We start from the raw sequence: 21,424 nt of genomic DNA on the forward strand, positions 1-21,424 counted from the left end.
CATGTAACATTAATTACTCTTAAAGACTAATGAGTTCATTTCCGTAACTTACAAAGAATAGCCCACCTCCAAAAATAAACGTAAAAGGCAAAAACACTAAACATTCACTTGACTTGGTAAGCATACAAAAAGACTACAGAATAAATGTGGTATATCCATGTAATGGAATAATATTCAACCATTCAATATAGATGAACCTTGAAAACATTATGCTAGGTAGAAAAAGAAAGGCATAAAAGGCCACATATCGTAGGGATTTCATTTATATAAAATGTCCAGAAGAGACAAATCCACAGATACAAAAAAAGTAGTATCTTTTTTTGTTTTTTAATCTATTTCCAGGGATTGGGTATAAGGAATACTAGGTAATGACTGTTAATGAGGCTTCTTTTAGGGGAGGATGAACATGGGCTGGATTTAGATAGTGATCATGGGTAGACAACTTAGTGGATATAATACGGAACTGTATGGCTTAAAAAGATGAATTTTATGGCGTATAAATTATATCTAAAAAAAATGCATTAAAAAATATTTCAGGAGTGCCTGACTGCCTCAGTTAGTGGAGCAGGGGATGCCTGATTTGGGGCTCATGAGTTCGAACTCCACATAGGGTACAGAGATTACTTAAATAAAACAAACATTAAAAATTTTTCAAATTTGGGCTGCCTGGGTAGCTCAGTGGGTTAAGCCTCTGCCTTCAGCTCAGGTCATGATCTCAGGGTCCTGGGATTGAGTCCCACATCGGGCTCTCTGCTGGGCGGGGAGCCTGCTTCCTCCTCTCTCTCTCTTTCTGCCTGCCTCTCTGCCTACTTGTGATCTCTCTCTGTCAAATAAATAAAATCTTAAAAAAAATTTTTTTTTCAAATTTAATTCAGCCAGATACGATCTTAAATTTAGTTACCCTATTCTTGATTTTAGAGAAAAATTCATGTGTATCCTGTGAAGTACACCACCACCAGAAACAAACTAACCTGAATTTCCCTTACAAAGGAAGAAAGCTCAAAACAGAATCTCATTTATTATCTCAATACACCTGATTGATTACACCATTTCTTTTTTAAGATTGTATTTATTTGAGAGAGAGAGAGAGAGGGAACAAGCATAGGGAGCAGCAGAGGGAATGGGAGAAGCAGACTCCCCTCAAACAAGGAGCCCAATGTGGGACTATCCCAGAACCCCAGAATCATGACCCGAGCTGAAGGCAGACTCTGAAACGACTGAGCCACCCAGGTGCCACAATTATGCTCATTCTTAAAGATGCAGATGTGGGAGGCAAGAGAGTTGTATCTTTTTCTAATCACTATGAAATACCAGGATGTTGTTTGGTTATTTAGGCCTTTCATCCAATGATTCTTAAACCTATTTCCACATCTGAATCCCTGGAGACTTTTTAAAAAATATAGAGATTCTAGGTACACACAGTGGATGACACCCAAGCTTTCTAAATCAGAATCTATACATTCAGTGCATTTCCGGGGATTCCTACCATTTCCACCTCTCCATTGAAATCACCATTTTAAAGGTATCACAGTGAAAATCAGTTGAGAGGTCGGGGGCGTAATGAGGAGCAGTACATTTGCATGGTTCCAAGAGTCTTCTCCACAGATGGCATATTAGTTACAAGAGAAAAATGATTAACTCTTCAGTAGAGAAACCATACATCACCCCGACTGGGTAACCAAAATTAAAGTCACCACTGAAGGGTGCCTGGCTGGCTCAGTCAGTAGAGCATGTGACTCTTGATTCTGGGGCCATGAGTTCAAGCCCCAGAATGGGCATAGAGTTTATTTAAAAAAAAAAAAAAAAAAAAATTTTTTTTTTTTTTTTAATTAAAACCACCTATTAGGGATGAGATAAACATCAGTGCCTCCAGATGTTATCCTGAGATGGACACGGCATCACTTTTATAGATTTCCAAAATGTCAATGTCATGAAAAAGAAAGGAAGAGATTGTTCCAGAATTTAAAAGACTATAAAAAGGACAACTAAAGGTAACATGTGATCCTAAATTAGATCTTACACACTAAAAATAAAAAGGAAAAATGTATAAAAGGATGCTATGACAAAACTGGAATATGGACTATAGATTGCTATATAGATGTTAAATTTTTTCGGTATGATAACTGTTCTCTGATTATATGAGAATACCCTTGTTCTTAGAAAATACACTGTTAAAGACATATAATCTACTCACCAATGTTTTTTAAGAATTATACAGAATAGAAAGAATGATAAGGCAAATGTAGCAAAAGTATTAAACTCATGAATCAGGGTAAATGGTATATGGGAGTCTTTTGTACTATTTGCACAATCTTTCTGGAAATTTGAAATTATTTCCAAAGAAGTTAAAAAGACAGACCTTCAAAACTCCCCACTACTCTTTAACTAAAACCCCAAGTCTTTGACGTGATCTTGTGTATCCTAGGCCACACCCCCTCTCATGGCCTCCATCTTGGCCTCTCCCTCCCGTGGCTCTGCCTCCAGCCACTGGGCCTCCCACATACCAGCTCTCACTCATGACAGCAGACAGCACGGAGGCACCTACCTCCACCTAGATCCACAACACCCTTCCTGTGCTCTTCCCACGGCTGCCTCCATCTCATTCTTCAAAATGGGTAGAAGAGAAAACGCAGAAGGAGTTTATTGCTGAGAAAAAGCTAGTTATCAAAATTAAAACCAGGGCTACATTTTGATGTCCTCAGCCACAAACTGGTCTTAGCCCACTGCATTTCCGTCCTTCCCTTAGGACTCTCATTTTTCTTTGTTATGGACCAAGAGATGAATGTGTTTGCCTTAAGAACTGAGTGAAAAAGATCAGTATGAATTACAAAGTACTTCAGCTTTCAGGACGCACATCTTTACATTCTTAAAGTTAACTCTCCAGAGGCACCTGGGTGGCTCAGTTGGGTGGATGTCTGCCTTCAGCTCGGGTCATGATCCCGGGGAACTAGGATGGAGCCCCACATCGGGCTCCCTGCCCAGCAGGGAACCTGCTTCTCCTTCTCCCTCTGCCTGCTGCTCCTCCTGCTTCTCCTCTCTCTCCTGTCAAATGAATAAACAAAATCTTTAAAAAAAAAAAAATGAACTATCTAAATAAACTACCTAACACTGCCCAAAGAGATAAGAGTGTGCCTCACTAATCCGCTCAGGGTATAACCCTCCATTACCCTTGGCCTCTTCACCCATTCAGAGCACACCATCTGCCAAAAGCATTTAATATTCCCTAATTTCAGAAAGTACAGCTTGATGTTGATCAGACCAAACCTTTCCACAAATAAGATTCTTAACATTTGCTATGTGTGCATGTCAGCCACTGTCTGGCACATCAGAATGGTGCACGAATTCTGGAACAAGCAGTCACTGCTCATGAATTCACAGCTATTTCCTCACTTCAGCAAAAGGAAGAGAGATCTTGAAAAGATTGCCATAATATGAATATGCAGGGGAAAAACGAAAGGAAGAAGCACATGATAAAATTGGGGGTTGGGGGGATGGCATATTACAAAGCAACTAAGAAAATGAGCCTCCATGAATTGTAAAAACCCCGTTTAGTTATTCTTTCTCAAACCTGAAATCCTTGCTGCAGATCCATTCTCTGCCGTGCTTTCTCTATGATCAATATTCGAGAATGTTTAAGTAACTTAAATATAACCATGTTACAGGAAAATGGAGTTCAGGCGCATGGGTGGCTCAGTTGGTTAAGCGTCTGCCTTTGGCTCAGGTCAGGATCCCGGGGTCCTGGGATCAAGTCCCACATGGGGCTCCCTGCTCTGCAGGAAGTCTGCTTCTCCCTCTGACCCTTCCCCGTCTCGTGCGCGCACTCTCTCTCTAATAAATAAAATCTTTAACAAAAAAGAAATAGAAAGAAAAGGAGGAAGAAAAATGGAGTTCAAGCTGACCAACAGAAAATCTAGACCAAACAAAAGGGGGAGAAGAAAAGTTAAGCCTAAACTAGCGGATACATTAGCAGCAGTTTTTCTAAAAGGCAGGATAGAGGGAGGGGCACTGGCTGGCTCAGTCGGTAGAGCATGCAACTCTTGATCTTGGGGTCATGAGTTCAAGCCCCACATTGGGTGTACAGATTACAAAAATAAATAAATAAACCTTTAAAAAAGGCAATTATTATAAAAATTGTTCACAGGTAGAAAAGAGCTTCTAAGATTTTTGTGAAAACTATTAAACGCCTAAAGCAGGTCACAAAGCTGGTGCCCTTTGGATTGCCTCCTGTGAACAGATGTGTTTTGTCTGCCTACCCTGTATTTTTTAAAAATATGAATTGTTTTCCAGCATTCAGTGGTCAGGAGATTTCATATAAAATGTTATTAATACTGAAAGATCTGAAGGTCTAACAACAATGAACCCCTACTGCCTCATTTCAACCACTGGCCAGCAGTTCTCCCTGCTACCAGCAGACTGGAAACCACCTAGGAAGCTTTGAATAACCACCAATGCCTAAGGCAAACCCTCCAGTCCTTCTGGGAAAAGCCCAGGCACCCATACATTTAAAAGCCCCTCAAGGCACCTGGGTGGTTCAGCCCTTGGGCATCTGCCTTCAGCTTGCATCGTGATCCCAGGGTCCTGGGATGGAGCCCCTGCGGGGGTTCCTGATTAGAGAAGTCTGCTTCTCTTTCTGCCCCTCCTCGCCCCCCACCGCAGCAACCCCCACCCAGCTTGTGATCTCTCTCAAATAAATAAAATCTTAAAAAGATAATAATAAAATAAACCCCCTCAAAGGCCCTACTGTAAAGCCACAGTCAAGACTCGTGCACCCAGAGTTCCACACATGGCATATGCTAAGTATAATTGTGCCGTGATGTTCCTCCAGCTAACCCCATCCTAAAAATAATCAGAGTTGAAGCCACATTTAAACATCCCCATCTAGAGGCACCTGGGTGGCTCAGTTGGTTAAGCAGCTGCCTTGGGGTCAGGTCGTGATCCCAGAGTCCTGGGATCGAGTCCCTCGTCCAGCTTCCTGCTCCTTGGAGAGCCTGCTTTTCCCTCTCTCTCTGCTGGCTACTCCTGCTTGTGCTCTTACTTTGTGTCAAATAAATAAAATCTTTAAAAAAAAAATAAAATAAACATCCCCATTTAATCTTAAGTCACAAAACTAAAGAAGGGTACAGCTGAGCAATATGAACTTTATCAGCCATACACACTCTAGTCTAATATATCTCTAAGCACATTCAGTTGACCACCTGTGCATCTCAATTTCATTAAGAATGCAGGTTTCCGGTCATGTTCCAGACATACACATCAAAAACTCTCAGCATGAGCTCCTGATGCTCGGTAAACACTGAAAACCAGTGTTGCTTTATTAAGAGAGCTATGGAGCGCTCTCTTCCTTTCCTGCCTCAAACAAGCATCCACCATATGACCATGAAGAACACTCACTTGCGGGAGCCACAGAATTATTTCTTTGAACAGAGTGATGAGGTTTAAATCTCTTACATGGTCTCTTGCGTTTGTACTTGGTTTGCCCTCCCTAGGCTGTTTTTCCTTTTAAAATGCTCTTTGGTTCTGATCTTGACCTCTCTATTGTCTGTGGCAGACGTGGTTTGATGAACTCGGTGCCTTGGTGCTTAGTGGGAAACAGGCTTTTTGCCCCCCAACAGGGAACAGAGGCAAGGAGACAGGATTAAGCCTCTCAGTATCTCCCCCTAGTGTATCCCCGAGGGGCTCCTTGCGGCTTATATGTGGTACCTTTAAGCTCCCACAGCCCCCAGCAATATTTCTCAATTGTGAAGCACAGCTGACCTATATCGAGATCACCGAGCAGCTGGGTAAACATGCTGATTCCTAAGTCTGGTGCAAAGCCCACTGAATAAGATCTGTACTGTTAACAAGCTCCACAGGCGCTTCTTTGGCACAGAAAGTTTGAGAACCACTGAGCTCTGGATTCAACAAAGAGAATACCCTCTCTAGAGCTCCTTCCATGAAATTCACAGGAGCCAGAGGAAGCCACGGGCTCAGGCTCTCATTTCCGGTCCTCACAGCACCCTCCCTTCCCTTCCACACTGGCATAACGTAAGCAAATTCAGCACCAATCCATTTAAAATAACCACATATTCTATTGTACTACAATTCAAATTAATTAGCTATCAGGCCAAGAAGAAGTGGAAAATGCGCAAACCAAAATTGTATGCAAACCAGGTCCTTAGTACCATAAAAAACACAGGGGAGTTTCATTCCCAGAAAGCTTGCAATTATTTGTCCTACTACTTCTACTGGAAATTCACCTTCCAGCATAACCAGGGAACGCCTCTCCGTGGAGTTCTGGGCTTCTCACAATCCTTTTATGCTTTCACATACAGCTCCTCAGTTGCTTCTCCAAAGCTGGAGGGTACTGCCAACCAACATGCCGCAAAGAAGGTTCGAAAACAGAATGACAATTTCATGCCTGACTCAGGTAATCACAGCTCTCTTGAGGGGGGTCTGCTCTTCAGGCTCACCTCTCCTCTGTCCCTGGCATCCATGATCCCCCTCTTGGAGGAACTTAAGGCTCTTACACACTCGATTACACTCTCCTGATTTACAGGGCCAAACAGCCATTCACATAAGGGCTCTCCATAAACATTACCGGATTATGCCAACTCAGGTGATTGATTCTGGACCTCTCGATGAGCCGCCACTCTAAAGACACTATTTATGAATCCGGTATGATTTTCAGCTCCTCAAACTGGGTTCCCTCTCCACACTTTGCACCCACTGTCTTCTGAAGAACTAGCAGGGAACATGAATTATAAACCAGGAAAACAGGTGCAACGTGACAGCCGACTGAAGGCCTGGTACTCACACAAGGTAAGGACAATCACTGGGAAAGGGAGGATAACTCTAACCCTTCAGTTGGCAGAAAATCTCCCTTTACCGACATCTAAACCAGAGCTTCTTAAATAAGGTGCCTATGAATTACCTGCAAAATCTAAAAGGAACTCGGGTGCCGACACAGGTAGTCTGAGCTGGAGCATGAGACCCCACTCTCCTAACAGGCTCCCGGGTACCGCCGACACCAAGGCAGAGCTCCGCTACCCATAATGTAGTGGGGGAAGGAAGGGTCAAGCATCACCTGGGAGCTTGTTGCATGAGAATCCTGGGCCCACCCTAGCCCTAAAGAAAGAGTCTGCCATTCAACAAGGTCCCTGGCCATTAGCATGCACGTTAGAACGGCTGACATACCATCTTGCACTCACTGAATCAGAATCACTTGCGATCTTTTTAAGAACTACAAAAGCCCAGGCCTTAGGGCAGAGACTCTGATGCAGTTGATCTGGGGCATTTGATTGTTCTGATGCTTGTTTTTAAGCACACCCAGGTGGTTCTAATAAGTGGCTAATGTTTGGAACCATTGAATTAAAAATACCCCACTGGGAGGACTGAAATATGGAGTGACTGCTAAGGGGCCAGGAATTTGGGGGGATGTGAAAATGTCCTAAAATTGATTATGGCAATGGTTGCATAATTCTGTGAATATACAAAAAAGAAAACCCCACTGAATTGTATACTTTGAATGGCTCAGTCCTGTGGTATGTGAATTATATCTCAATAAAACATATAAAAATTTAAAACTTTAATGGCGCGTTCCTATTTTAAAATAAATAACTCCCACTGAACAATACAGTGGAATTCTTTTCCCTCTCTTTTTTTGGTAAGATTTTATTTATTTTTAGAGAGAGAGAGTGAACAAAAGCAAAGGGAGGGGCAGAGTGCGGGGAGAGAATCTTAAGTAAACTCCATGCTGAGCTGAACTCCAAGGGGAGCTCCATCTCAGGGCCCTGAGATCATGACCTGAGCCAACACCAAGAGTCGGACATTTAACCGACTTAGCCACCCAGACGCCCCTGGATTTATCCTCTATCCTGGAACTCTGGCCCAAGAGTTTGAAATTCGTACACACACACACACACACACACACAAATATTTCTATGATTCATCTAGAAATATTAAGATCTGCTCATCTTCTTCTTAGGTTCAATACTGGTTAAGGCAATGGATGAGAGAGAAAGCTGAAATGAAAACCTCGTTATGTCACAGAGCACCACAATATGTAAGGGAAAAAAGGAAAGAAAAGCATATTTATCAATTTGGGAAAGTTTACTCCACATACCCCGAGTCTCCAGGTATTTTCTTTTCTTTTTTTTTTTTTAAATATTCTATTGATTTATTTAACAGAGAGAGACAGAGAGATCACAAGTAGGCAGAGAGCAGGCAGGGGGGTGGGGAAGCAGGCTCCCCGCTGAGCAGAGAGCCAGATGTGGGGCTCGATCCCAGGACCCTGAGATCATGACCTGAGCTGAAGGCAGAGGTTTAACCCACTGAGCCACCCAGGTGCCCCTCCAGGGTATTTTCAAAAAAATAATTTTCATTTTGCTTCCCAATTCAAAAATAAATTAATTTTTGAATTAACTAATAAGTTAACAATGAATTAACTAATTCATTGTACTACATTCTTCCAAAATTTGTTTGAAGATATTCAAAAAAAGTTAAGAAAAAAATACATAAAATGAAAATCTTCCCTTGTTAAAAAAGCTGGCTTAAACTCTCAATAATGTACTCAATATAGGGGCACCTGAGTGGCTCAGTTGGTTAAGCAGCTGCCTTCAGCTCAGGTCATGATCCCAGGGTCGAGGGATTGATCCCCGAATCAGGCTCCCTGCTCAGTGGGGAGTCCGCTTCTCCCTCTCCCTCTTCCGCCCGTTCGTGTGCTCCTTCTCTCTAATAAATAAACAAAATCTTTTTTTTTTTTAAGATTTTATTTATTTGCAAGAGAGAGCACTAGAGTGCACAAGCAGGGGGAGCAGCAGGCAGAGGGAAAAGCAGACTCCCCGCTGAGCAGGGAGCCCGACATAAGGCTTGATCCCAGGATTCTACCACATACACTAGTTACATGGCATCTTCTGGGGCACTCTGCTCACTAAGTAGGAGCCCTTCTCTTAACAAACGGCTTTCTGGAACCTTCAAGGCAATGGTTAGGGTCAACTTCAAAAGTAAGTACAATGCCTTCCCTTGTCCAAACTTCTCAATAAAATCCAGTGTATTTCAAAAAAATAATAAAATTGTTGCTATGTGTATTTTCTTTTTAACATAATTCTACCATGTTACATTATATAGATGACAAAGAAAAGACAAATCAATGCTCCTACCTACTAAGCTTGCCACAGGTATTAACCCTTAAATAGTCTATTACTATTTACAGTAAGTACCCTCCTACCTAACCTAAACCCCTCCTGCTTTCAGGACATGTGCTCAATCAACTCTTCAGTTTTCATAGTATTGGGAAGATGGTTATAAATATCCCAGAGCAGAAAGAATGTGGGGTAACAGATTCCAATTCCAAGGAAGCAACCCTGAAATCCACAATGGTGATATCTTTTCAACTCTATCTCCATCTTCTATGTCTTTGAATTACTAACTTCCTGAGAGGTCCAACACCCACCATCACTGTTGAATTAAATAATTCTTCATTGATTAGCATATCTGTTCATAACTTAGTTAATAATTCTCACACACACACGCAAATTATTTTAAAGGAGAAACATCATACCTAATAGTATACAAATTCCGAATATTCTTCTCCCCTCCTTGTCCTTCCTTAAGAGCTTGCATTTGTAATAATTTCATAATGGCTTTTATCAGGCCATGTGTATTCCTGTAAACAAATACAACAACATGTTAAATGCTATAGATATAAAGTGAATATTCTAATCAGGTACTTACATCTACCATTTTTAAATAACTGAACACTTGCCACCCACACTGAACAGTAACTACCCACATGCAGCCCCTCATTCTACCGCGCAGCCAAGAGGCCTGAAGGTAGACAGCTCTCATCCCACGCATTTAAAAGAGAAGAAGTGAAACCAAGGAATCAAACCACCAACCTATCAATCACCTCTCTACACCCGGGGGGTATCAATCAGGAAAAAATAAACATTAGCTCACATAATTGCAGGCGGTGACCACATCAGTTACCCATACTGAATAATTAAGTCCTTCATTTATAAATATTAGTAGACCATGAATAATAACCAGACATATGAAATGGATTCGCCACTCAAAAAGGTGGGCCAGGGGACCATTCAGAGCAAATAACCCCCAATAAAATAAAGTTAATGGGAGTGGGGAGGAAAACCTTAAATTTTTTCTTTATTCTCTGTAAGAAGTAGGAAGATAATATATAGGAAGAAAGAAAGAGAAAAAGAGAAAGATTGATTTCATTATTAATTTTTTTTTAAAGATTTTATTTATTTATTTGACAGAGAGAGATCACAAGTAGGCAGAGAGGCAGGCAGAGAGAGAGACAGACAGAGGGAAGCAGGCTCCCTGCTGAGCAGAGAGCCCGATGCGGGACTCAATCCCAGGACCCTGAGATCATGACCTGAGCCGAAGGCAGCGGCTTAACCCACTGAGCCACCCAGGTGCCCTCATTATTAATTTTTTTAATTGTGACATGGAATTTTTTTCCTGAAGTAAAAGTGACAAACACAATTGCAGTATATTTTAGTGTACAATATGATATATGCATACATTAACTTAATTACAGGCAATCATTTTATAATTAACACATCCATCAACTCACATAATTTATTTCATTTTTTTGGAGGTTGGGGGGGTCAAAATGCTAAAGATCTATCCACAGGAATTTCAAGCATATAACACAGTATTGTTAACGCTAGTCAACGTGCTACACATCAGAACTTACTCCTCTTCTAACTGGAAGTTTGGATCCTTTGATCCACCTCTCCCCATGTCTCCCACCCAGCCCCTGGCACCCACCATTCTACTCTGTTTTTATGAGTTCAGTTTTTGTGTTGTTGTTGTTATTTTTTATCCCACATATAAGTGTGATCACTCATATTTGTCTTACTCTGGGTTATTTCACTTAGCATCAGGCCCTCCGGGCTCATCCATGTTGTCACAAATTAGCCTGCCCTTTTTATATAAAATTCTCCCTGGGAACGAAAAAGAAATCTTAGAAATAAAAAAAATATATTGCATGTTAAATGGGGGAAAAAAAGGAATTATTTTTTAAATCATGGTTGTTAATACATAAGGAGCATCCATTGTAAGCTATGTACTTCCTTAAGTGCTTAACATGTATTGTCATTTGCTATCCAAAATACAGTAAGTTACAAATCACTGTTTATTTTTAGGCTAGGACAAGACTTGGACTTAATTCACTGGTATCATTTGGAGCACTTATGTGAAGTGTTATTTAGTGTATCTTTTACAATACTGGAAGTTTTCCAACTGACATTAAGGTTTGCCCACACTGTGCAATACAACAGCCAACAGCCACACGTGACCGCTAAGCACATGTAATATGGCTAATCTGAGATGTGCTAGAAGAGTACAACACACACTGGATTTTAAAGACTTAGGACACAAAAAAGAATATTAAATATTATGTGTAATTTTTTATATTGACTGTATATGGAAATACTATTTTCAATACATGGGGCACATACTGGATATCATTAAAATTAACAACACCTGTTTAACTTTTTAATGTGGCTATGAGAAAATTTTGAATTTTTGAATTATTTGGAATTATTTGAAAACTTGAAATTTTCAAATTATTAAATTATTTATTTTGAATTATTTAAGTTTATTTATTCTTAGCAATCTCTGCACCCAAGTGGGGCTTGAACTCACAACCCCAAGATCAAGAGCTGCATGCTCTACTGCTGAGCCAGCCAGGTGCCCCTGAACTCCCAGTTTTCTAACCTTTAAATTTGGTCTTATTTGGCCTTATTTGTGGACCAGATCTTAATGTGTAAATAATTAAGTGTACTATATTTTAAGTGAGAGTGCAGCATGAACAGATTATAAGTTTTGAAAAATGATGGCATCAATCAAATAACAAATCCATTCAGACAGCAGTTAAATTCAGTTGAATAATTATTTAGATTATTTAAATATTTCAAGGGGGCTGAGAGGGATGGTTTCAGATTAATTATTATTTAAACCCCTGTTTTAATTCTAACTAGGTGGGGAATGTTGGCCAAGGCACTTAACACCTAGAAGCCACAACATCCTCATCTATATAATCTAGAATCATGGTAATAGCCCCACTTCTTGTGTTGTTATAAAGAATAAATACAAATATGTCAGTAAAGCACCCGGTTATTTTTTCAATAAATTTTGGTAATCTAATACATGTAACTATACCACCAAGATTATAATGTTTTTCCCTCTTTACAGATGAGGCTACTATGCAAACTTGTACAAGCATCAGAGTTCACAAATGCTCAGAACTGGAATGTCCCTAAAACTACCTATAGACCCAAACTTATCCTAACTCCTAGTATTTTCCACCTCTCCTTGCAAAACCTTCTTTTTCTTGTTTTTAAGCAACTGTTACTCAGTATCCAAGATCTGCTCTTAAAAAACTAAATTTCTAGGGCGCCTGGGTGGCTCAGTGGGTTAAGCCTCTGCCTTCGGCTCAGGTCATGATCTCAGGGTCCTGGGATCGAGTCTCACATCGGGCTCTCTGCTGGGCGGGGAGCCTGCTTCCTCCTCTCTCTCTCTCTCTGCCTGCCTCTCTGCCTACTTGTGATCTCTCTCTGCCCAATAAATAAATAAAACTTAAAAAAAATTAAAATTAAAAAAAACTAAATTTTTATTGAATTCTATATGATTCCAGAAAAAGGTTACAATAATAGTTTGATTGGGGGCACCTGGGTAGCTCAGTCAGTTAGGCATCCTGGGATCAAGCCCCAAATTGGGGGGGGTGGGGGAGTCTGCTTCTCCATCTCCCCCTTCCCCACCCCACTGCTTGTGCACTTGCTCTCGCTCGCTCTTGCTCTCTCTCTCAAATAAATAAATAAATAAATCTTTTTAAGATTTTTTTAAATAAATAAATAAATAGTAGTTTGATTAGTCCTGAAAATTAAAATGGTAAAATACCAGAAAATATAACCACTAGGGGAGCAAAAATCAAGACAAGATAGAAAATTTTTTCATTGAATCTATGTCTTCAAATTCAAAAGGCTACCAAGGGCTAAGCAAGATGTGAAAAAAAATCACTGACATTTCTCAAATCCAAAGATAAAAGGAAAATCCTATGACCTCTCAGATTTTATAAAATAAAATTTATAAAATGAAGACCATTAAAAATAACTAAAAAGCAAAGCCCATTAGACTGAAATAATTTCTAATTTGTCATCAGAATTCTCATCTGTAACACTAAATGAAGAAATATATATGGAAATAGAAAGGTTTATATAACGTAATAAGTCTAACCTCCCCCAAAATAACTATGAAGACAAAAGAAATACTTTCAGACATAACACTCCGAAATTCTTAAATAAGTACTCCAGTTAAAAGATAATACATGATAACTGCACAATTTTGTAAATATATCCCAAACCACTGAGTTATTTACTTTCAAATGATGATTTTTCTACCATGAGAATATTATCTCAATAAGGCTGTTATTTAAAAAAAGGAAGAAAGAAAAAGATAAAGCGTAAGAAAGAACTGACGAAATAGAAAAAGACCACAAAGAACTGGTCAGAACGAACACCAGAAGAACTTGTCTTCAAGTCTTTACCATTTTTCAAATGTGACTCTAAGTTTATAGCAATTGTTCAGAGAGGATTTGGAGTGGGGGAGGGGAGAGTGTGAAAAAGACAAGAGAAAAACACAACCTATAACTAAAATTCCAGATAGTTTTAACAAAGTTAGTGGGGAGGCTTTTCAGGGGAGAAAAAACATTAAGACAAGAGACTATCTGAGATGAAATAATTAACAACACACAAGACAGACAAAGTGTTACCATCCAAAAAACAAGAAAAGCACAAAATAAGGCTAATCATATAACAGCAAGAGAGCAAAGAACGTAGATATGCAAATCACAGAAGAATAAGGTTCAAAATATCCAGTGTTGATGAATGAATGGGGAAATAAACACTTTCAGGTTGAGTGTACATTGGTTCAGTCTTTTTTTTTTTTTTTTTAATTTTTTTTTAAGTGATCTCTACACCCAACATGGCACTTGAACTCACAACATGTTCTCCCAACTGAGCCAGCCAGGTACCCCTGCAGGTTCAGTCTTTATGGAGAGCAAACTGGCCGTATTCATAAATGTTTAAATCCATAAATTCAACTTCTAAGAACCCATCATACAGAAATACCCTTACATAGCCAAAAGAAGATCTCATACTGCATTTGTTATCTTTAAAAATAGAAGAAGAAAAACATGTTTGTCAATAGACAAGTGTTTAAAATATGATACATTTAAGGGATGCCTGGGTGGCTCAGTTGGTTAAAATATGATACATTTAGGGCACGTGGGTGGCTCTGTCAGTTAAGCATCCAACTCTTGGTTTCAGCTCAGGTCATAGTCTCAGAGTCTTAATTAAGATCAAACCTCACCTTGGGCTCCTGGCTCGGCAGGAGTCTGCTTGTCCCCCTCTCCCCTCTGCCCCGTACCTCGTGTGCACACGCCCTCCGGTGTGTGCACGCTCTCTCTCTCTCTCAAACAGAAACAATCTTTAAAAATAACAATAAAATAAACTATGATATACCCATAATAAAGAATACTGTGCAGCTGTTAACAAAGAAGCAAATGGATGTAAGGAAAGAGCTCCTATACCTATTAAGCGAAAAACGCCAGTTTTAGAACTATGTATATGACATAGGAATGGATTACCCAATTTTAAAACACTTGGAGTGTCCATACTTATAAATACTTTCTTTATAGGTTTAGAAATGGGGTTCCAACTTCACTGGAGCGAAGTGATTCCAAGTGCCTGGTCCTGACTACAGATCACCACTCCAGCTCCCCTGTATTCCAGAGGGAACCAAGTGCAGATCTGAAGTTACCTCCAAAACACACTAAGAGCCCTGAGTCCTCTAATTTCCAGTTTTCACCGGAGCCCAAAAAGAAACTGAATTTTTAAAAAAGAAGAAAAAAGAGAGGGCGCCTGGGTGGCTCAGTTGCTTGAGCGACTGTTTTTGGCGGAGATCAGGATCCCGGAGTCCTGGCATCAAGCTCCACATGGACCTCCCAGCTCCTTGGGGAGTTTGCTTCTCCCTCTGACCTTCTCCCCTCTCATGCTCTCTCTCACTCTCTCACTCTCTCTCTCAAGTAAATTAAATCTTTTAAAAAATTAAAATAAGGGGCGCCTGGGTGGCTCAGTGGGTTAATCCTCTGCCTTCGGCTCTGGTCATGATCCCAGGGTCCTGGGATCGAGCCCCGCATCAGGCTCTCTGCTTGGCAGGGAGCCTGCTTCCCTCTCTCTCTCTCTCTCTCTCTTCCTGCCTCTCTGCCTACTTGTGATCTCTGTCAAATTAATTAATTAATTAATTTAAAAAAAAAAGAGAACATTTCATAAAAAAAAAAAAAATTAAAATAAGGGACGCCTGGGTAGCTCAGTTGGTTAAGCATTTGCCTTCAGCTCAGGTCATGATCCCAGCGTCCTGGAATGGAGTCTGGTGTTGGGCTCTTTGCTCAGCGGGGAGCCTGCTTCTCCCTCTGCTGGCCCCTCCCCCTGCTTGTGCTCGCTCACTCTCACTCTCTTGCTGACAAATAAATTAATTAAATATTTTAAAAATAATTAAAATTTTAAAATAAAATAAAAAATAAAAGAGAAGAAAAGAGCGAGAAGATGACAAAAAGGAAAAGTTATACCATTTACTACTTTCACTACCTACAAGGGCCATTGTTTGGGTTTTTAAAAAAGTATGTGCCACTTTTATTTTTCTAATAGTAAAAAAAGGGTAAAAGAGATTTATAATCTTATGGTGAAGAAGGACTCACTGAACACAAATAGAAGAGGAAATTTGATCCCCTAGATGGGTAAGATGAGCAGAAATTTAAGTAAACAATAAAATAACCACAGTATCTTTTATTTATAACCTATGGTTAGTCACAGTTTGGCAGGGACAAAGAAACATGTTCATATGAAAAAGGAGACTTCTGAGGAACATATTCAGAAATTGGAATTAGCCCTTAGAGAAGCAGGTTCTCTATGTACATATATACATGGAAGAGCTCTTTAACGAGACCAAGTGAAGGCTTTAATCAGGACAGAAAATATCTGGTTACATATTATGACTATGAGTTACTAGATATTCCCACATCAACATCGGAACTCTGTCTCAAAGTCAACATCTGTCTCAAAGTCAACACGTCTAAAATCTAACTCTTGCTCTTCCCACACACCTTCTCTCTCGTTGTTCCTTATCTACCTGTTTGGCAAGTCAGAAATCAAGGCGTCACCTTTGACATATTCCATTCAGAGATCCTCATATGTAACTCACCTCAATGCTCCACCCCTTCTTTTTCTTTTTGTTTTTTTTTTTTAATTTATTTATGTGAGACAGAGGGAGAGAGCACCAGGCGGAGAAGCAGAGGGACAGAGTCTTCCTAAGCAGACACCACACTGAGCGTGGAGCCCAATATGGGGCTTGATCTAATGACCCTGAGCTCATGACCTAAGCTGAAACCAAGAGTCGGATGCTTGACTGACTGCATCACCCAAGTAGCCCAACTTCACCCCTTCTATAGCTCCCAAATCCACCTGTTTCCCTCCCTGGTGCAAGCAGGTATCTTCCTTCTCCTGATCTACAGCAAGTGCCACCTAAACTCATCTCTTTATATCCATTCTATCTGCCTACCCAAAACCCAACACTTTTTTTTTTTTTTTTTAAGATTTTATTTCCTTGATGGAGAGAGAGTGAGAGAGCCCAAGCAGGGCGAGTGACAGAGGGAGAGGGAGAAGCAGGCTCTCCACAGAGAAGAGCTCAATCCAGGGAGTCAGGGATCATGACCTGAACTGCAAGCAGATGTTTAACCAACTGGGCCACCCAGGTGCCTCCAACACTTTTAATATTATGTGCATATTGAAGTCAGAGAGGCCTTTTTGAAACCCCTGATACCCACAAGATAAATACATGCATAGATTCCCTGACACTCAGGATAAAGATGCAAATGCTCAAGATAAGCCATTGTGAACTGCCTTCTCTGGCCCCTACCTACCTTCCCAGCTTCATCTCAAACCACTCTCCCTTTGTTTTTGACACTCTTTTCTCTCTTTTGTAAAGATGTTATTAGTTTGAGAAAGAGAGAGTGCAGGAGCTGGGAAAGGGGCAGAGGGACAAAAAGACTCCCCACTAAGCATGGGGCTCAACCCCAGGTCCATGTGGGACTCGATCCCAAGACCCTGAGATCATGACCTGAGCCGAAGGCGACACTTAATCAACTAAGCAACCCAAGGGCCCCAGCTTTTGACATTGTTACTGCCATTGCTACTGTTTGGAGGTAAGACATAGTTTCAAAAGAACATTCCAGAAGATGACGACAATGGAAAACATGGCAGCATCTCGCCAGCACAGGAACATAGTTACGTTACCTTTGACAATGACTCTCTATCCACTCAATTCTCTATCTACTCATCTGCCTAGCCCTGTCGGACCAACACCGGTCTGACATCAGTCACATAGGTATAGTTACAGTTCAAAGCTACAGCTGAGCTGAGGGGCTGAAAGATACCTATTTCCCAACTCATGGCTTTCCTCCAAGTTCAATCCCAGTGCAGAAGACTCCTTGGAAATAGTGTTCCAGTCTCCTGAGTGGGGACTTACTATTCCTTCCCCATTCATGTGGTTCATGTGTAGGGAACCTAGCACACATATGTTCACACAGTGAAGACACAGCCTCACTGTGTCTCCCAGAAGGATACATCTAATTCCTGTCCCCTGGGACCCATGAACATGACTTTATATGGAAATAGGGTCTCTGCAGATATGGTTAAGGATCCTGAGATCAGTTCATCCAGGATGGGCCTTAAATTCAATGACTGGTGTGCTTCTAAGAGAAAGGGAAAGGAGAGCAGAGACAGACACCCAGACAAGGAGGGCCTGGAAAGACAGAGTTACGAAGCCACAAGCCAAGGAATACCAAGGATTGTAACATCTAAGAGAAGAGCTAATAGAGAGAAATGGAACACGTGCTCCCAGCCTCCAGAAGGAACCAATCCTGCAGCCTCCTTGGTTTGGAACGTCTAGCCTCCAGAATTGTGAAATAATAAATTTCTGTTATTTTAAGCCACAAAGTTTGTGGTCATTCTGTGGAAACAGCCCTAGGAGACTAACACACAGCCTCTAGCAGACCTGACTGGTCCAGAGTGAACATCTCACACATACACGGGCCCTTGGAAATCTGTAATCATGGCTAAGCTCAGTCTGGCTGTCCTTTAGATATAAGAGCTATTAGCCCAGGTGCAGGTGGTGCCCTGTGGATTAGTGGCAGAAAGACTCAGTCTGTGGCAAGAAGGGAGAAACACGCAGTCTGTATCCAATTCATTTCTGAGACCCGGCTGCATCCCTGTTCTTGGGTCCTAGGGGACACCCATTTACCAAAAAAATAAAAAGCACCCTTTGAGGCTCAAATTAGTTCAAGTGGGCTTCTGTAACTCGTAGCCCAGAGAGTGCTAACACACTCAGTAACCTTCTGCCAAAAGTCCTTCAGTGAAGATCAGCTGGAACAAGTTCTTCCTTGGGAAGGTTCCAGAAAAAGCTGACTTGACTCAAGAAGCCTCTCAGTTGAGAGCAGCAGAGACTTCAGGCCTCAGCTACAAGCAGAGCAGCAAGAGGCAAGGCGAGAAGGAACCTCGGTTTTCCCTAGGCCTAAGAGCCAAGACCCAGATCTTAACATGAGAGGGACTTGCAGGTCAGGAATGATGCTGAGTGTTCCAAGGAAATAAATAAATAAGGCCAAAGAGAAAACATTTTTGGTCAAGCTGTACAAACCCCAGTAATTAAAACCACCCACGAAATTGCTTTTCTCTAGGTAAATATAGCACAGTTACTATTGTGCATATGAATAGCACGTGGCAGGTTTCCTTTGTTTGGGGGTGACTGGATTACAACATGAAACTCATGTATGCTCAGTCTCTTGTTGGAAAGACCTCAAATAATACTTGGTTCTTTGCTTTTGAAATATTCCAAATATGAGGTACAAGGAAGTACCCATACTACTTTTTGGACCACGGATGAGAATTACCAAGTGTCTGGGTTGAAGAGAATGACACAAATTATCTCTGAAGGGGGCATCCCTGGGTATGATGGAAACAAATGGTATGAATGTGGCCAAATCTTTTTTCACCAGAAAGGATAATTGGTCAGCCTCAAGAACAGTAAGTCACCAGCAAATAATGGAACGTTAAACACTAGATTAACGATCAAATCATTTTCGAAATTCATTATAAAATTATATGAGAGAGAAAGAGAGAGAGAGAGACAAAGAAGACCAGGAAGAAAGGAAGGAAATCAAAAACAGTTCTGGGAAACCCAGGCTTGCATAAATGATAAAAAAAAAAAATGCTTAAAAAAAATCTAAGAAATATACTACTACTGACTGCTTGCTTGGGGAAGTTCTACATACTCATTTATCTTCTCAGTCCCAGAAAACAGCCTGATTTCTTCTGAAGCCTTTTCCCACTATAAAAGTAACATGGGTTTCAGTAGTTGCTTTTCCTAAATCACCTAGAAACATCTTAGTACAAATACACGGCTCTTACAACGGAAGATTTTGAGGCAAACAAAGCCTTCAACCAGATCAAGGAACTTGAAAAGAAATAGGGCAGAATGTCCTAGACGGCAAAAGTGCCTGCAATCACTTTTCTGGTTACGAGCTGCAAGCTGAAAGACGTTCTGGGATTTGGGGGGAAAGAAAAAGGATTGGAGAAAAGAAAAGAAGAACATTTGGAGACAAGCTAAACAACTTACAGGAGTACTTAGAAGAGAAGACTGGGAAACTGACACGGTCTAACAATTCTGTCACTCTCGGGTAAGAGTGAAATAAGCAATGATACCCATGTAGATACGACCCTGAAACCATCTAAAGTTCAAGAAAAATACTGATGCCCCATGGGGGACCTGGGTGGTTCAGTCGTTAAGCGTCTGCCTTCGGCTCAGGTCATGATCCCAGGGTCCTGGGATCCAGCCCCGCGTGGGGCTCCCTGCTAGGCGGGAAGCCTGTTTGTCCCTCTCCCACTCCCCCTGCTTGTGTTTCCTCTCTCGCTGTGTCTCTTTAAAAAAGAAAAAAGATACTGACACCCCAACTACAGATGAAAGCATGCTATGACCGGACCCCTTAAATCTTGGGGAAAACCCATGAAGCCATCCTTCCTTGACACTTCTTCTCCTGCCAAATAAAACAAAAATGGAGCACCTAAATAGTACAGAAAAGCTTCAATAATACAAGATATGAATATACTGTCTCCTCAGTTGCTAGCCACCGCCTACAAGAGAATGAAACAAGTCCACAAGGAACAGAGTCATCAATAAAAGAGAAGAGCCTGAAACAGAAGAACTTTTCTCATTAAATTACCCTAAATGTCAACTCCCAATAGTTCTTCGAGTCATTTTTAAACAACTTGGACCTTCATCAATCCACAATCAAAGACTCACTGAATCCATCAGCTTTAGTCAGGACCACTATGGGCATTTTTAATAGTCTATGCAAGATTTCATTAAAAAGCAGGCTTTAAGGGCGCCTGGGTGGCTCAGTCGGTTAAGCATCCGAATCTTGGATTCAGCTCAGGTCATGATCTTGGGGTCCTGGGATCGAGCCCCATCTGCACTGGGATCTGTGCTCAGTGCAGAGTCTGCTTAGCATTCTCTCTCTGCCCCTCCCCTTGCCCCTTCTCTCTCTCAAACAAATAAAATCTTTTAAAAATAAAAATAAATAAAAATAAAAAGTAGGCTTTCCTTTAGGAATCTCAGAAAACAGACTTTAATCTCTCATACCTTAACACACACTATTTTCCCCAAATACATAAATCGCAGGTCTCTCCCCTATTTAAAAGCACAAAAGGCACACAAATCAGGGGCTAGTCTGGTTTATCTAGCACATGACCATCTTCCCAAACACATTTTTAAAAGAAGGAAGGGGTTGGGGAAGCAGTTGAACTGAAATCACAGGCTGTCATGACATCTCAGTATCAAAAACTGAATACCTGGTTCCACAGGAAAGTACACTTTCTGTGCACAATCCCGTTACTAAGCAACTACAACAATGGCTGCACGAGCTTCCTAGAAGCTAGCACAGTAAAGGAGGGGGGTACGGAATCTAAGAACAGAAAAATGGAAAAACTTGCTTTGGGAATTATTATCTCAGGATAAATTCAATGTAAAAAACAAAAATAAACAAAATCTAAAATAATCTAAACTTAAAACAAGCAGTTTCTTAAGAGACGAGAAAAGTACATGCTACCATGTATCATGCACTTGAATTTCAGTTTGTTTAATTTCAAAATTCACATTTTAACTGGTGATAATGATTTCCTGACTGTGTTTCCTTTGTGGTCCCCCTTCTTTCCTTCACCCTCCCTAGGGAATAATGTTTTTTCAAATTTCCTTACTGATTAAAAGAACATTTTAGACCGCTTAAATCCATTTCTTTGTTTACAGAAGCTAT

The 21,424-nt window shown here is 40.8% G+C and overlaps 1 protein-coding gene across 2 annotated transcripts in view; it reads right to left on the reverse strand.

The window, feature by feature from the left end:
* The window catches only part of FOCAD (focadhesin), a 297,139-nt gene that overhangs the window by 234,549 nt on the left and 41,166 nt on the right, over window positions 1-21,424 (reverse strand). For both annotated transcript variants that reach the window (XM_032880503.1, XM_032880504.1), the window contains exon 5: window positions 9,539-9,643. In XM_032880503.1, coding sequence (XP_032736394.1) covers window positions 9,539-9,643 — 105 coding nt within the window. The remainder of the gene's footprint in view (window positions 1-9,538; window positions 9,644-21,424) is intronic.

The sequence above is a fragment of the Lontra canadensis genome, unplaced genomic scaffold (assembly GCF_010015895.1).
Source record: "Lontra canadensis isolate GAN:19392208 unplaced genomic scaffold, GSC_riverotter_1.0 scaffold70, whole genome shotgun sequence".
In the NCBI taxonomy this organism is placed as follows: domain Eukaryota; kingdom Metazoa; phylum Chordata; class Mammalia; order Carnivora; family Mustelidae; genus Lontra; species Lontra canadensis.